General features: G+C 40.8%; 1 protein-coding gene across 3 annotated transcripts in view; it reads left to right on the top strand.

Annotated features, from left to right (window-relative positions):
* Window positions 1–16,985, top strand: part of LOC143149431 (uncharacterized) — a 471,911-nt gene that overhangs the window by 314,928 nt on the left and 139,998 nt on the right. For all 3 annotated transcript variants that reach the window (XM_076316770.1, XM_076316771.1, XM_076316769.1), the window contains exon 2: window positions 13,705–13,828. In XM_076316770.1, coding sequence (XP_076172885.1) covers window positions 13,705–13,828 — 124 coding nt within the window. The remainder of the gene's footprint in view (window positions 1–13,704; window positions 13,829–16,985) is intronic.

The following is a 16,985-nucleotide window of genomic DNA, read 5'->3' as shown; positions in this document are numbered from 1 at the left end:
TTCCATAGTTCGAGAAATGTTTAAACGAAGACAGTTACCGTATATTTTATTTTCGTAAATATTCGTCGTTCGATTCACGATACCGACGTTAAACACACAAATGCAAAGAAATTCGCTATGTTTCATCGAGTCGTTCGTTGCAACTCGTATCAACTTGAGGTTTGCTCGACCAGCTCGCGTGATCGTTTGTCGAGAAGAGAGACCACATAACTATGACTATGGCTGTCGTCGAGCACTGCTTTGAAGTGACGGCACCTTTTTGCGAAGGAATCGACCGATCATCTCGTACCACAGTTTGTAAGGTATAATTCTTCGCGTAGAGTACCATTTGTGTACGTAAATTACCGACCTTTGAGAATAAACCCCAAGTGTGCCGTGAGTCGAGAAATGAAAATTTTCTAAGAAACGTTTGGATTAGAATTTCATTGAGATTTATTTTTGTAATTTGATATTACCGTTTCCCCAATTTCTTACGAAATTACCAAACACGGTATTTTTTTCTAGAATCACGTTAAAATTACAATCACTTTTGATATTATAATTATTCAGTTAACCGTACCGTCGGTAATTTAAACGTTGAAATTGAATAGTATATTAATTACGGAAAACGTCGTTGATAATTCGTGGACGGTTTTTGTTGACAATCGATGTGCAAGCACCGAAAGTTTTCATCGGATGCAATTGTATATATCCCTATATTTTATTTGACGTTTAATATTTCCATTCATTTGGTAAACGGTTCGAACATTTTATTACAGCGTGAACGATACATGGATTATTTTGTTCGGTGATTTATCTCGTGCTTGTAATAAATTGCTCGCGTTCCCTCGTTGAAACTTCATTTGTTTCAATTAGTTTCAATCTTTAATGGCTCTTTGAAATTAACACGTTTCGCAAACCTATTTCGCGCGACGTTATTTTTCCATTTAAATGTGTCCTAATGACAACGGAACGCCTTTAATTAAACCTTTTGTTCGACCTTTGAAATTCGTATCGTAAAATTGATTCGATTCGTTAATGTTACGATGTTGGTAAAATCGCCTAAAGTTATCGTTGCATCGTTCGTGTTCGTAAATTTCTCTTTTAAACGAGCGTTGATTACTTCGATCTCTACAATTACTTATTTATCGTCGTTATTCGTTCGTTGTTTCGAACAAAGACGATTATGTCTATCCGATACGCGGAAGTGTGCAAATTTCTGATCGACGGCAAATTATAAATTTGCACTTCACGTGCAAACGACAAATGAACTCGGCCGTTAAAAACTATTACCCGACCCAATGCACACGTATTTCAACTATTAAACAATTATTTTAATCTCGATCGTAAGATGTATAATTCTCGCGCGTGCTTAAAGGGAATTAATTTTTCAAACGATCGATTCGAAGTAAAGATCATCAAGCGAGAAAACTTAAATCGAAACTTTCTAAAAAAAAAAAAACACATTAGAACAGTTCGAACTAGTTTCCTTTTAGAATTATTCGATTCGTTCGAATATTCGAACGATTCGAATCTATTGAAAGTATTTTAACGGTTAAACTACCTTCGAATATTAATTTTCATCGATTGCTCGAGCGGTCTTGTAACTCAAAGTGTGCTCGTCGATCTCGTAACGATTCGATATCGTTCCGTTACTCAACCTGTGAACAAATAAAACCGATAAACTCGAAGACGGTTACCATCGACGATCACTCGAAACGTTGGAAACGAAGATAAGAATTCGCGTAGAGAACGCGTTGAAAATTTCCAAGGGGAAAAATATTTTATTACCGCTCCCGTGTGTACGTTACTCTGAATGGTTCATTGTTTCATTGTTACTTGATCAGTGGCCATGCTAGAGGACATGCATAACCTATGCCTACGTTAAGTTGGAATTCACGCTATGCGGTCTTATCAACCAGACCCGCAACGCGAGCCCGATAATCTTATCTCTTAATGCGTACATTGTCGTTGATAGTTGTGGCTCAGGTATACGTAGCGAGGTTCCATCGTAAAAAAGTCCGAGAAAGATCGTAGCTCTAGGGGAAACGAATCTACCGAGTGTAATAAATATTCATGCGAGCGTTTTCAAGCTTAGAACATTTGCGCGTGTCTCGGCATGCGAATAAAACGTGAACCCATTTTCGTCGTTATTATATACGAGGCATTCGAAAGAGTTACCGGTACTCTCGTTCGATTATTTCGTTGAACAGCGTTTTAATATCGATATCGGAGCAATACTTGTCTCCATTTAGAATTTTATCACCGGACAAGTATTTTGTAAAACATACTGTTTAATTGCGATTAAAATTTACTACCAACCGAACGAGATACCGTACTCGATTTATTATCTGAATTTACAATTTCACCAAAGGTGTTTGCTCGATCTGAAACGTTCTTTACGATGTAGTTGATAGTTTATATATGTGCAATGTATATTGTAAATTCAGAATCACGGCGTTTCTGTCGTTTATACGGGTTACATTTGGAAAGATATTTTTTATCAAAATACTTTTCACAATTCCCGAACGAAGGTCACGATTAAATTGAAGTCACTTTGTCTTTCTTGCGATCGATTAAATTTCGTTCGTGGACGTTCCCGGAATACGGTTAAGTGTACTTGTTCGGTACGAGAGACGCATACCGAGAAGAGAGTCGAAGTCGATTTAACGTTTCGACTCGTGGAAGGATACTCGACGGAAGTTACATGTATCGTTACGTGCCACGATCGGAAATGCAACAGATTGGGTGACATTGGAAGTACAACGTTCAGAGTAAACTGAGAACGGAGGTAAAGAAGACAAAATTACTTCATCGTGGATACTGAAAGTTAAACGTTGCGTGAATTCGAACATTGAGAATCTTAAACGATTGTTAATAAATTCTATATATCGGAAATAGGTACGATAAATTTGGCGAGATATTGAAACGTAAATATCATCGGAGATTTTATGATTTATAATACTCAGTAACTTAATTATCGTAAACGTTGCGTAAATTCGAAAGTTGAGAATCTTAAACGATTGTTATTAAATTCTACATATTGGAGAAATAGGTACGATAAATTTGGCGAGATATTGAAACGTAAATATCATCGGAGATTTTATGATTTATAATACTCAGTAATTTAATTATCGTAAACGTTGCGTAAATTCGAACATTGAGAATCTTAAACGATTGATATTAAATTCTATATATCGGAAATAGGTACGACAAAGTTGGCGAGATATTGAAACGTAAATATCATCGGAAATTTTATGATTTATAATACGCAGTGACCTAATTATCCTAGGCGATAAATCGGTTTTATTAACGGTAGGAACAACGGAGTCGAACCACCGAGGAAATTATCATATATCGAATATTCGAGACGATGAATCATCGGTAACGTGAAAAATTCATGAAATGCGAAAAAACAGAACGGACTCATCTTATTCTAAAGAAAGAAAAATTCAAACTGAATAGATCCGTGACGTTTGCGGTCTCGTATCGATGTTCAAATATTGAGTTGTTCGGAGTCGTTTCGTTATTTCGAAACACAATTTTTTTAGAGCGTATAAACGTTTACACACTCTAAATTCCCAATATTCTACAAACTTGCCGGAATCCCCGCCCTTTTTCAAATTAAACCCCAATCGAGTTACCACAGCCCGATTACTTTCCCAAAATCGTACACAGCAGTTCGCATCACCTCGATCGAAGTTTTCGTAACTCGGAAATTTCGATCGGTGTTTATTATCCGTCCGTCGTACGTCCCCGGCTCGGTTATCGTATCGAGTTTCCAACGACCAAAGGAATTTAATCATCCCCCGTTGGTGCGCTCAAAGAGGAGAATCGTTCGGGGAACGGCGAGGGATTGTTCGAACGAATCGAAATCGAGCTTGACAGAAAGCGAGCAATCATCGTCGAGAACGCCTACGGGCGATCTGGCATCGCGGAGAGTCGGTTCCTTGGTAAAGTACGATGCTTCACCGCGGGGAACTCGGATTTTTTCTCGAACCGAGGCGTTTTCGACGTGCACCGCATAACGGCCCTCGTTTCTTCGCGCGAGACGATCGCCGGCCGTGCAATTTATGTCGGCGAATGACTGCAATCTGCGCTTGATCCAACTTGCGAAATGGTTCCCCGTCCCGTCTCCCTCCGTTTGGTTGGTTCTCCCTCTCCCTTTGTCCGCGTTGTTGGTGCTCCGGGTCCCGATCGGCTCGGGTTCGCGTACACAAAAGTGCAAAACACCCGAAGGAAACGAGCGGTTCGTGATCGGGCGCCGTTAACGTTTCACTTTTCGTGGTCGAAAATTATTCGAGAGCTGCCCCATCCCATGGTCCGCCGGGGCCCCCTTTCCGGTCTGCGCAGCGTTTCTGCACCGATAATATCGCGCCGCAGGCCCGCGCGATAGAGACCGTTCTCTTCGAGAGCGTAATGGACACCGAAATTGATCGGGCACGAACGATCTTGCGAATGGGATTATTGATTTGCGGTGGCGCTTTCGTGCCGCGGCGGAACGCAGCTTAGCCGCGTTTCGTCTCGATGGGAAACCGAGGGAATGCTGCCTCCTAGACGCGGAGCATTTTCGTTACGCGCTCCGAGCGTTTCGGACTCCCAACGCTCGCTCGGATCACGCTCGGTGTTTATTGTTCCTAGAGCGAAACGCGGACACGAGCACCTTTCGATGTTGAGACAGAGAGCCCGTATTCACGGCAAACACGCGCCGCTCGGTGGAAAGAAACGAAACTCGTTACGAAGTAGCTACCATGAAAATTTACCGAGTAGACATTTCCTCGAGGATGTAACGTTCGGAGTAATGGTTTTTAATTGACACAAGGTGCGTAATTGAAGGGCGCTGGGTTTCGCGGAAGGTCTTTATTTACCTCGACTCGCTTTGGCGAAATTTTCATTGCGATCTCTAACACGCTTCGCCTAAGTTTCGAGTACAGTAGAGTTCGTTTCGACGTTGGAGTAAGATAGAGAATCTCGATTCGAGCAAACACACGCGAGTCGTAGACAATGGAAAGAAATGAAATTCGTAACGAAGTAGTTACCATGAAAATGTACCGAGTAGACATTTCCTCGAGGATGTAACGTTTGAAGTAATGGTTTATAATTGACACAAGGTGCGTAATTGAAGGGCGCTGGGTTTCGCGGAAGGTCTTTATTTACCTCGACTCGCTTTGGCAAAATTTTCATAACGATCTCTAACGCTGAGAAAGGTTACGGATTAGAACGAAAATTTTCATAGCGATCTCTAACACGCTGAGAAAGGTTACGGATTAGAACGAAAATTTTCATAGCGATTTTTAACACGCTTCGCCCAATTTCCAAGTACTACAGCCGCGCTTCTCTCGCACCCTCCATTCACACACGCATTCGTTCCCTCTCGTTCCAATCCTTAACCTTTCTCAGCCGATGCATCTGGTCACGTTCGCGAAAAAATTCACTCTCCGTTCAAACACCCCGCAGTGTTTCGTAACGCTCGAAAAAGCTTCGATCACTTTTATCGCGTTTATTTGCAGAATAGTCGTCCACTCTGATAAAAGATCTACATCGTGATCGAATCGTCGAAGTTATCGTTGCGATAAGTTATCTAGCACTCCATTTGGCGTTCTTAATACCACCCGATCCATTATACGCGCACACGGATGTTTACGACACGCGCGAAGTGATTAAAGAGCGATCCGAAAAATATTGCCTCTTTAGTTTATCCGAATGATTTAAATTTTGATCTTGTACAAACGAGGCGGGTGCATGTCGCAGTAAACCGCGTCGGAGCATCGGCCTACGTAGCTTCGTTTTATAGTTAATCGCTCTTTATCGAGCCAGTCGGCCGCAGTTTCCGCGTAAATTATTGCTGTCATAAATTTATCGTGGAACGGTAATTATCGGGGTGAAGCCATCCGTCGGAATGGCCGCGAATTACGAGCCAATTCCAATTGGTACGCCTCGGTATATCTAGCGTTGTGACCTGCCTTCGGCGATTTATCAACGGTGATCTTCGTTTCTGCTCTATTCGCGCGCTTAACAATTTCGCTCCCTTCGCGGATCTATCGCGCTCGGGGATATTCGCGGATATTTGTCGGTACTATTACGCGAGTAACCGGAATATTGAACGATTACCGGGACGATCCGTCCGAAGGAAAATTAAACGAATCTTCGCGTTATAATGAAAGGCTATCTTAGTTACCAATCGCTGAATTATTGGACGAGATTAATTTCGGTGTCTCGATGCTTCTTTTTGGGGGCGTTCTTCGGTGGTTACGGTAGCTCCGGTTATACGAAATAATTATTTTTTAAACGAATTGAATTATCCTCGATACTGTTTATGTACAATATCTTCGATGGAAGCGATGGGGTGTATGTAGGTGTACGTATCTATCTTTGAGAAAATTTACATTTTTCTATTCGATATTGTATCCTCGCGAGAGTATTATTACCAATAGATGGATGAGATTCTCTCGATGAAAATTAGATAAAGCACGACCGTATTTTGGCTAGTTTTAATTCTGTGTGATTGAAAAATGATTTCGAAAGTGTTCTTTTCAAAATAATTCGGATAAAGATTAAATAAAAATGCTCCGAACGAGGTCTCGAGTTTTCTGAACTTAAAAAAGTAACGTAAAAAAATTCTATTTCAATTGTAAGAACGAACAAGGGTATAAATTCGTGAATAAGAAAATCGCGAAGGAAGATGTACTCGAAGTTTCGTTTGCCTCGTTACTTTATTTCCGATTTGTTTGATAAATACGTATATTTATCGAGACGTTTAAATATTTACCATTTCACCGGCATTATCCAGTATCCCGTACGAGTGGCCTTCGAGCCACGAAGAATCACATAGTCGATGAAAGAAAAAAAAAATTTGTTCCGCCTTCCCACGTACGGTTCGTCCGGAGAGCACTCTCCGGTACTTGTTGTTCCAAGGAACATATGGACGCGGTACGCGTGCATGTTACCGCAGAAAATCGTGTGTGAAGGGTAAACTGTTCATAGATCACAGATAAGTATAGTCCACGCGCCAACAACATTCCCAGCTTCAGGTACATACGTGGGCACGAGTCAAGGGTTATGAGAACCTGACTGTTGCAATGTCATGTCTTGTCAGCAACACGCGTGCAATGGCTGTCGGTCAAAGACTGTTGCGACCTTACGCGGAAAACGTACGGAGTTTCTTGCAGGCATTCACCCAACTTTTTCATTCGCGTATCGGTGTTCTTCGTTTTTCTCTTACGGAGGTATCCCTGACGTATGCAGGTAACATTCCTATAACGCGGTTGTTTCCTCCTTAGGAGGTCCCTGACGCATGAAACTCGAGATTCCATTCCAGAAACGAACGAAACGTAGAGTTCATTTTACCGCGAGGATATTTACATAGATTTAGAAACTAAAGAAAGGTAAACTTCGTTGAAATTAAAATAACGCGAACGAGAATTCCACGCTTTGACACCGAATGTGGATAAAAAAATTTTAATCGATCGACCACTAAAGCGATTGCAAGAATTAAAAAATTTCAGACACGGAGTTTCTTTATTAAAATATTGTTTTTTTTTCAATGAGCTAGAGGTCTCATCTCCGAAGGAAGAAGCCTCCCCACTCACTTTCACCGAGAAAACATATCGATCGATTGATAATATCGTTACGAAGATACAAGAATATAATAATATAAATATTCGATGGTGGATTGCTCTTTAACCACGTAAACGGATCATTTCGTTATTTGTATCCGCGGCGAAGAAATTTTCACTCGAGAACACGAGGTTATATTTTTCCATATTAAAAATATTCAATATTTTTTCCCACGTTTTTCAATCAAGTTTCGATACTTCGATAGTGTTAAATATCGTGTAAACATGCTTCTTTGTGAACAAGAAGCATAAAGTAGGCACGAAAACGAGACTAATTGCACTGGGTAGGAAAGGAGAAGGTATAGGACACTGGTGTCTCAAAAGTTGATGTTAGTTTCGTTGGCAACAGAATTCGCTTTACGAGGACAAGCAGCTTAGCCAGCCCTTCTAACCGATATAATTCATCCAGTGTGCCTCTGTACTCCGTGCAACATGCCTCGACACACTTCACATGCTCCCTGGAAACAGGAGGAAGTCCCCGCAACCCTTATTTATAGAATCACAGCTGTTAGTTGGATCCGGTGTCGTGGCTTTGCAGGAAACTACGCTATCGCTCACTTGGTAACTCTCACGTAGTACCGATTACGTTTGACACTCCAGAAATTGAAACTTTTTAGGCCGTTCGAGAGAAACATTCTTCGGATACACGTTTCCTCGTTTGTCGTTCGAACGTTTCATTTGTCTCTCGCGTTTCTTTCACAACATTCGACATTCCGTGAAATACACAGATCCTTCGATACATTCTATATTATACTCTTTGTCCAGTCATCGAGACCCAGTATTTTATTTTTATTTATTCGAAATCGCACCGAAAAAACAGTATTTAATGTCCGTTGATTCTCGAGAAGCTTTCGAGTACGTATGTACTATTTTATATATATAAATCGAGAATATGTTTCGTAATATTGTATATTATAAAAACATTTATAGAATTTAAAATATCATCGAGGAGAACTCGAAACTGGGTTGGAAAGGTTTCGATGTCGATTGGAATAAAGTCGAAACAATCGACAACACGAGCAAGAATTAATTTCGAATTATTTTTTTACAAATTGTGACGAAGAGAACTCGTCCAGTTGCTCCGATTCGTAAATTTGGAAAAACTTGTTGAAAGTTTCTCTTTTTTAAAATTCGTATTATACTTACTTTTGACTTTTCTAAAATTCGTATTATACTTACCTTTGACTTTTCTAAAATTCGTATTACACTTACCTTTGACTTTTCTAAAATTCGTACTATACTTACCTTTGACTTTTCTAAAATTCGTACTATACTTACCCTTGTAAGTATTCGTATCGTCGACAATATTTACCGAATGGTATTCACATACGTGTACGCTTACGGATTCTTTTTTCCGAGCCACCCTAAAAATGCTGTTGCATTATCTAGGGTACAAGCCACCCTTAACGTGAAAGTTACGCCGAATATGCGACCGCAAGGAGAAGCAACCTCGAATTCTTATTTTCTCCCCACAAGCCCGGCTGTCGGGATTCCAGACTGGGTCTATGGTTCTGCGAATGTTGATACATCGCCAAGGATTTTGCATTTCGAATCCGGGACGAGAGGGAGGCACAGAAAAAGTCTACTCCATGAACCACGCGGACTTGGACGAGACTCGATTCGAGACGAAAACCGTGGGAACGTATACACGAGAACCAAGGGGAAATATATTATATTTTCTGAAAACGTAACTGGCTTACTTTCAACGGAGCGCAAATTCTTATACTGGAAAGAAATTACTCCGTCTATCCTTAAATTGAATAATGAATTAAATATCCTTAAATTGGATAATTCCTGTCTGCGTCTTTTAATCATTGAATTTATACGAGTTTCGATATTAGATTCGAGAACAATGTTGCTTTTTTACGTATATTTGATTTTCGTAGAGATTCTTAAGTTTCATATTTAAATAAACGCAATTCTGGTCGGAGTAGAGAATTTTATTCGATGCAGTTCGCGAACATAATGCAAGTGTTTCAATGCAACGTAAATGTTTAACAATTATTTCGAGATTTATATCAATACCGTTAAAGTTCAAACGTTTAAATACGTGTTCGATGGATATGGTGGTTTTGAATTAAGTATCCAATTTTATTTTTTCCAAAAGAAAGAGATGATATTCAATCAGTATCAATTACATAATTCTGTAAAATTTCTAATCGTTCTTATACTTTTTCCAAGAGATACTGTTACTATATTTTGCATTTTTCCGTTGTAAATAATGTTATGCTGTTCGAAGACGATTTAAAAAAATAGATAAAAATTGTTCACGATTTAATTATCATTACGTTATTCGTCGTTGAATAAAAGCATGTCTACGAGCTCTTAATACAATTTTTATTTTAACATAATAGGTATCTATCGATCGGTTGCAAGAAAAATGATTTTATTAAACGAGCAACGTTTCGACTACGAAACTTAATCCTTTTCAACTATCCTAATTGCGAACAGAGATAAATTCTAGCACGATAAAAGTTAATTCAATAGAATTGTTAGAAATAATAACGAAGACTACTGAATATTTATGGATAAAAAGTAGTAATTATTTTTAAACGAAACAGATTACGGAATGGCGAGATTCATCTTGATGGTAATCGGTACATTTCCCGACAAGTTGAATCTAACGCTAAATTAACAGTGCGAGTAAATAGCAAATTTATCTTACCAAGACAGAAAGTAATTACTCTGAGAATTTTCGTAGTTGATCAACCACGCTTTTAATTTCCACACCAGCCGACTCGCACAGGCAATTGATAACAGAAGAAGCTCGCTTCGTGAAATATCTCGATGGTATTTAATTTATAACGCAATTATGCATACAGGGAATTATAAATTCTGAACTGCGCTCGAGTATTGCCTTTCCTCGGTATGCAGCGCTAATAACGATCAAAATGTAATTCAAAGGAGCTGAACCCGAGATAATTCACCAGGAACTTAGAAAGAAAATATTAACAATTCGAAATCAAATTTAATACTGCACGATCTAAGGATTTTATAATATATTTTTCATAATAGAAACATCCTTACTGTTTCCACAATTGAAGTTTCCAAAAAACAATCAATTATATCAACGTATCAAAATTTCTCGATAATTTTCACCCATCAGAAAATATGCACAACTGTTGAACCAACCAGTTCAAATGAACGAATCGAACGAAAACTTCACGAATCGGAGCAACTGGACGAGTTCTCTTCGTAACAATTTGTACGAAACACGCAACGATCGATGTAAAAAGAATAATTAGAAATTAATTCTTGCTGGTATTTTAAACGCTGAACAATTTTTTCTTCACTTCCAATCCTAATTTATTTCTACTTTCCAAAGATAAATGTAAAACGTCTAAATGTAAAACCATCCTCGAGACCTGTACGCAAACTTGTGCTCTTCCCTGAAGATGTTAAGAAACGTGCGTGGATGAACGCAAATTCCTAAAAGAGAAACATAGTCGTCCAGTAAATTCCAGACAACGAGCGAACGTTTTGGCCTAACGTTGCACGACGCCATAATCCGTGGCCAACTCGCGACGTAGTAGAAATATGTATTTCATAATTCACGACGAACGCGACAAAGGGTGAAAACAGGGCTGAAGGTCGGGAGGGGGGGTTTCGAATGGCATCGCGGCGGACAAATCGAATTCGGCGCAAATTAGCGCGAACGTGGGTACACGAATTCGTCTTGTTGTCACGAGAAATAATTGCCAGGAGAATTCCTATGGACGGGGATCGAGGCGGGAAAGGCGAACCTTCCCTCGGGGTTATAATGCCGGGATGAAGCGCCCCGAGGTTATTAGTTTAGGAAGCTGCAAAGTACCCCGAAACAAAGTCTCTCTGTCTCTCTATAGGGTAATCAATATACAAGCAGCGACCCTGCCTCCGTTTCAGCTCGTTGATTCAACCTGAACCACCGACGAAGATCCCTTCGTTGAATTAGTTGCTTGCAAAGCATCGCTATCGGGGATTCAACGTCAGAGAGCGATAGGTGATAACCCCGTCTTTCCGTTCGGTGGTTAGCCAATCAGCGTTCTTCGTTTCGACGATCGTGTTTCCAAATTAATCGCGAACTCCGCGATAGAATCGACGACCCGTGGAACGTTACAAATCCAAAATTAGTAATTGGTAATTAGAAAATTTGTAATTAGAAAATAATCTCGGAACTGGTTGGTAAAATGAAATTACATTGAGAACACAGTGTAAAGTGTACTCGGATGTTCACGTTTCGGGTAATCCATCGAGTTTAACCAGTTCAAAGAGCTGATTTTTTTTTTTTTCAAATATCTCGAAATTTGGTTTCTGGACTTGCAGCTTTGTAATTCTTGCAACTAAAGTTACTCGAGGTTGGTACAATACACAGGTGTACCTCTAAACTTTCCTAGCTTTTATTTCTATTAGCTTGCAATATTTTTACAATATTCTTACAATATTCTACATACTGTTAACCACATTTTACTATTATATTTAAATACTTGTTTCTTCAACGTAATCACACTTTCGTTTTACATTCGTTCTTCAATTTGTGTATTTAATTCGAATTAAATAATCCTTTCGTTAAATAAAGCTCGCAGAGGCAAAGTGTTCGCAGTTTGCAAATTTTTCAAAAATTTCAATACAATTAGTGAAAGTGAAAAATAATTCCTGAATTAATCTTTGTTTTCCCCATGGCGAGTTTCATGTACACGTATATTTCACAGTACTTTGAACAGTGTAATCAATTCATCCTTTTACAAACAACGTTACCGTTTCACTCTCTCGTGATCGGTTCGAATTATAGGCAAAGATCGCCTCTGTGTTATTCGTTCGTCATTCGGCAAATATGAAACATCAAACCATTACTGTCCAGTCTCGTCAAAGACGAGGTATCTGTAGGTAATAAACCCTTCCCTTCCACCTCATTGACGCGTTCGCTGAAATTACGAAACGCCTATTTAACGCTCCCCTCGAAACATCGACTCCCTTTTTCGTCGTTACACCTTTACGAATTAGTTCACTTATCGTCGATATCGCTCAAGCTGCTTTTTCTCGCAAAATTCCGGGCAGAGACGTGCTCGAAACACGACAAAACGATGAAGAGATATTCAATTTTTACGATACATTCTGCACTTTCATTTGTCGCATCACGCAACGAAAGCAGGCTCTCGATAAAGATCACCGTTTAATAATCGTCTTTCCACGTCATCGTGGAAACGATTGGAAAAATTATAGTCGTTCCGTTACTCGTTTCCTTTAGGACAACCTTGTTGCGTTTCGTTACAGCATCCAATACGGCGGCCAGATATCGATTTCACGTCGAAGAAATATCGCAAGAGAAACGAGCCAATTCAAAAAATGTCAACTTTACGGGATAGAGAAAAGTATATATAACGGTTTATCGATGTCTCGATTGCACGCTGTTTCGTAGATGCAAACTATAATTTCCGTTGGATCGATATTCATTGTCCCAGAAAATTGTATTTTTACACGACCGGTAACGACGCGTGTTTGTATCTCGATACTTTATTTCACCGCGTGCTATTATCAATGGAACGGGTAATTATTTCCGACGGATTAATATAATTCAATTCCGTGAAAAAGCAGGTGTGAATACTAGCGAGTTAACGCGTTCACGTGTGTGCGACACGCCGATTATCACGAGAGATCGTCGTACCGTATGTGTAACGACGATGATTTTCTATTTTATGTCCGTGTCACGTATGTACGACACGAATATTCGGTACATTCGCACGGTCTGTTTACATAATAGAATTTATTCGTAGATAGCTAACAGCACGCGCTACATCGAATAAAATGACTAGAAATGTAGGGTGCTCTGTGGCGGACAGTTTCTCCAAACGAACGAACTTGGTGAACGCATCGAAGATAAATATGCCGCGATGAATTATAATTGATAATTAAATTACATGAAATTAATCAAGACGACGAGTATAATGAATAGAAACGCCGCAATTTTATGCTCCTACGACCGAGAAAGCTATACATTTATTCATTCGTATAATTGATAATATCTGTAATGCGCGAGCCAGGTTATTGAATACGACAGCCTCGGTATAAATCATTTTCTTGTTAATTCGCGTGCGTCTTCCCGTTTGCTAATTTCTTTTTCATTCTGTTGCAGTCCAAGCAGTACAGCGCTGGGTTCGCTGGATCAGCTGAAGGAGTACCTGACGACAGTGGGAACCTGTAAATGCGGTCTCGAGTGCCCGCTAAAACCTGAACAGGTCTTCAACTTCGACCCCAAGGTATGTTCGCAGTCATTTTTATCGCGGCTTAGTCACGACGGTTTCGTGTATTTCGTGTCTGTTAAATTACTGCAATTATTACGATATGGGCATACACGGTTGCTTTTAGACATCTCGTACATCGCTATGTTATTTCGCGATTACGCTCGTAGAAAAGATGGCAGACGTTGTTCCAACAACGAGCAACTTAAGTAATAACGATCGTATTAACCGATAAGTACGATTGTTCATTTTTTTTTTTTTCCGTTTCCATTGTCTAGGGAGTATGTTTCTTCTCTTGTTAATATTTCAAGCGCGGTAAATGTTTGCATATGAAATACGTTGCTATATAGTAGCAAACGTGGTAAGTAGGTATTGCGTTACTTAATAAGATAATTCGATATTATTGGGGGAGAAAAAAAGGTAGAGTAATTTCGTAAATTTACTTTTCTGCAAGTTCAGTTCACTCGCAAAGTGCAGTTACATCTTACACTTACGCGCGACACTTTGTATTTTGATGTTTTATCAAGATCTTTAAGTTTCGTTGTGTTTTCGCGAGAAATTGAAAATTTGAAAATATTACGTACATTTATTATAAATTAATACATACAAGTACTACGTATGTTCAAATGCATAATAAAATAATTGCATTATATATATATATATAATTAATAATGACACATAGTGTGTACATATAAGTACGCACAAGTACTACGTAGATGTAAGTAGGTAATAAAATAATTGCAATGTTCCGCCACGGAAATCAATATCCAGCGTACGGACGTCGGTAAGAAAACAATCGCAATTCGAAACGTTCCGCGGCGAGAAGCGCGATTTAAATAAATCTCCCGCATAGCTCCCGACAAGAAGTCTAAATCCATGAAACGAGTCTCGTAAAAAGCGCGGCGCGTACGTGGAAGCCCGTCGCGAGTAAATCGTAGGCCGTGTAGCAAAACGACGAGCGGCGGTGTCCCTGTCGTAATCTGGCCGGAGAAATCTCCGGTGCCGGCGTTCCTCGTGCAATGAGTCAATACTCTATGTAGCACGAGCGATGATGCTGAGAAAACGCGCGCATGCAACGTCGAACGAAAGAGAGAGGAGACGCGCACGTGACGGACGAAGAACCACGGCGAATCGCTCGCGCAGAATGCGTTTTGCATTTTTCTCGCGGACAATCCCACGACACGTTGTTCGACGGTGAAAGTTCGCAGGAACGAGCATATACGAGCCGACGTAGGGACGCTTAATTGCGCTCGGTGGTCGTACACGTTTGTTTATGTAGCGTCGATGCCCAGCCACGGATTATTTATTCGTTGCATCCGTGGCGAAAACAAAATCCGCCCGGGCAACGGAACGTTCGAAAATATTGAAATACCGAACGAACGGGCCACCAGATTTTTCATTACACTTCTGGTACTCCGTGACGGGAAAAATAAGGCACGAGCGATAAATAAATTTTCGATCTTCCTGGAAATAAAATCGTACGATGCTCTCGATCGTTTTTCGTTATCGGGCAACGATTCATGTATATCGATACGCGATCAGTTTTTTTTTTTTTTAAGAATTTCACAGAGAGCGATCGCGACGCAAGTTCGACGATTTGATCATTTCGACGTTCCGGAATTGAAACGTTGAAAATTCTACGCGTTACTATTGCCCGGTACGTATCAATTTATCAACGATCGTAGATTCATCGTCGATCATCGTTTTCGTAATTACAATTCAAGTGCAAGGTAATTTCATTCCGCTCGTGCTCTTCGAGAAAAACGGTATTATTTATAATACGCGTCTCTAAAATCATTCACGATGTTCCGTTCCCCGTGACATCGCGTACGGAATGCGTTACGCGTGGAAACTAAAGAGAATTCTACGCGTCGTTTATAACAGGCTTCTCCGTGTGTTATTACTATCGTTGAACCATTGACGAGGTTGTCGGGAAGATCGACGAAGAGATCGACGAAATCGTGCACGCGCGCTGAAGCGATGAAAAATTCCGATCCACCCACCGGCCACTTGGTCCCGATCTTCTAAAGTAACTCGTTCGGTGATCGTCTAACGATCGTCGGAACTTACTACTCCGGGGGCGAACGGAAAATAGAAGCGGCACGGTAGGAGGGAACGAACGGGTTAACTCGTCAACAAACGATTACTCCGGAGCGAGTTAACCGGTTAACCGAGCGTAATTATCATTGGCGCGCCAATAAGCCCGGAGGAACGCGCAGGCATTAACAACGTTAATTTGGAAAGAGAGAGAGAGAGAGAGAGGTTGCGGGTAGCTCGAGGTGGTGTACGGCGGCGCATCGGTGCGCAAATTAAAAATTCACGAAACTGCCGGACGAGAGCCAGGCAGGCCAGAAGGAGAAGCCGCGCGCCGTGGCGAACGCGCTCATCAGTTTTGCTTAATTATTCCGGTAGCATGCGACGATATAGGAGGAAAACGTATAATTATCCGTGCACCTGCTCGCTAACCGCTCACTCAGCCGCTGCTTACCATCTCCCGCGCGTTCTATCCACGAGCGCGTTAATACGATCCTTAATTAAACTTTATCATACGGCATCGGTCTACGGGAGAATTCATAGGGGCATCGATTCGGCTCGAGCACTGTCGACGACGTAACGATCAACGCCGCCAATAATTAATAATCATTTGCATATCTGCCGCGGCGGTGTACTTACAATATAATCTCCAGCTCGGGGCTTATCGCATCATCGACCAATTAACACGGCCCCGAGTCATTGTCCCGGGCGACGATTTCGTGCGGATGCGTGACCGGTGTTATCGATCACCTTGGATCAACGAGATACCGATTAACGGCTACGATTGTTACGCTGTTGTACCGTTCGCGATAAAGATGTTCGCCCGAAATTTCGACGGTGTTTACGTTACAACGGAACGCGTGCTCCACGAACGCTTTTAGCGACCGTTCGCGATACCCGCGGCTACGGTGCACCTGGATTTTCCTGTTGCCACGGTGTTCACGGTGATTCCGTAAAACGTAATTAAGGGCCATCGTAACGAGCGTTTTATCGAAACGTTTTCTCGAACGTTGCTTCCTGGCCGACTTCGGAGCACCGGGATCATTCAATCGGAAACGAAGATTGCGTTATCGATGAAGGTACACGGGGGTAAACGAGACGAGTCCAGAGATACGGGATTTACGAACAGGTAACGCGAGGA

The sequence above is a fragment of the Ptiloglossa arizonensis genome, chromosome 7 (assembly GCF_051014685.1).
Source record: "Ptiloglossa arizonensis isolate GNS036 chromosome 7, iyPtiAriz1_principal, whole genome shotgun sequence".
NCBI classification, from domain to species: Eukaryota; Metazoa; Arthropoda; class Insecta; order Hymenoptera; family Colletidae; genus Ptiloglossa; species Ptiloglossa arizonensis.
The sequence above is the reverse complement of the archived record's forward strand: the minus strand, read 5'-3'. Positions and strand labels throughout refer to the sequence as shown.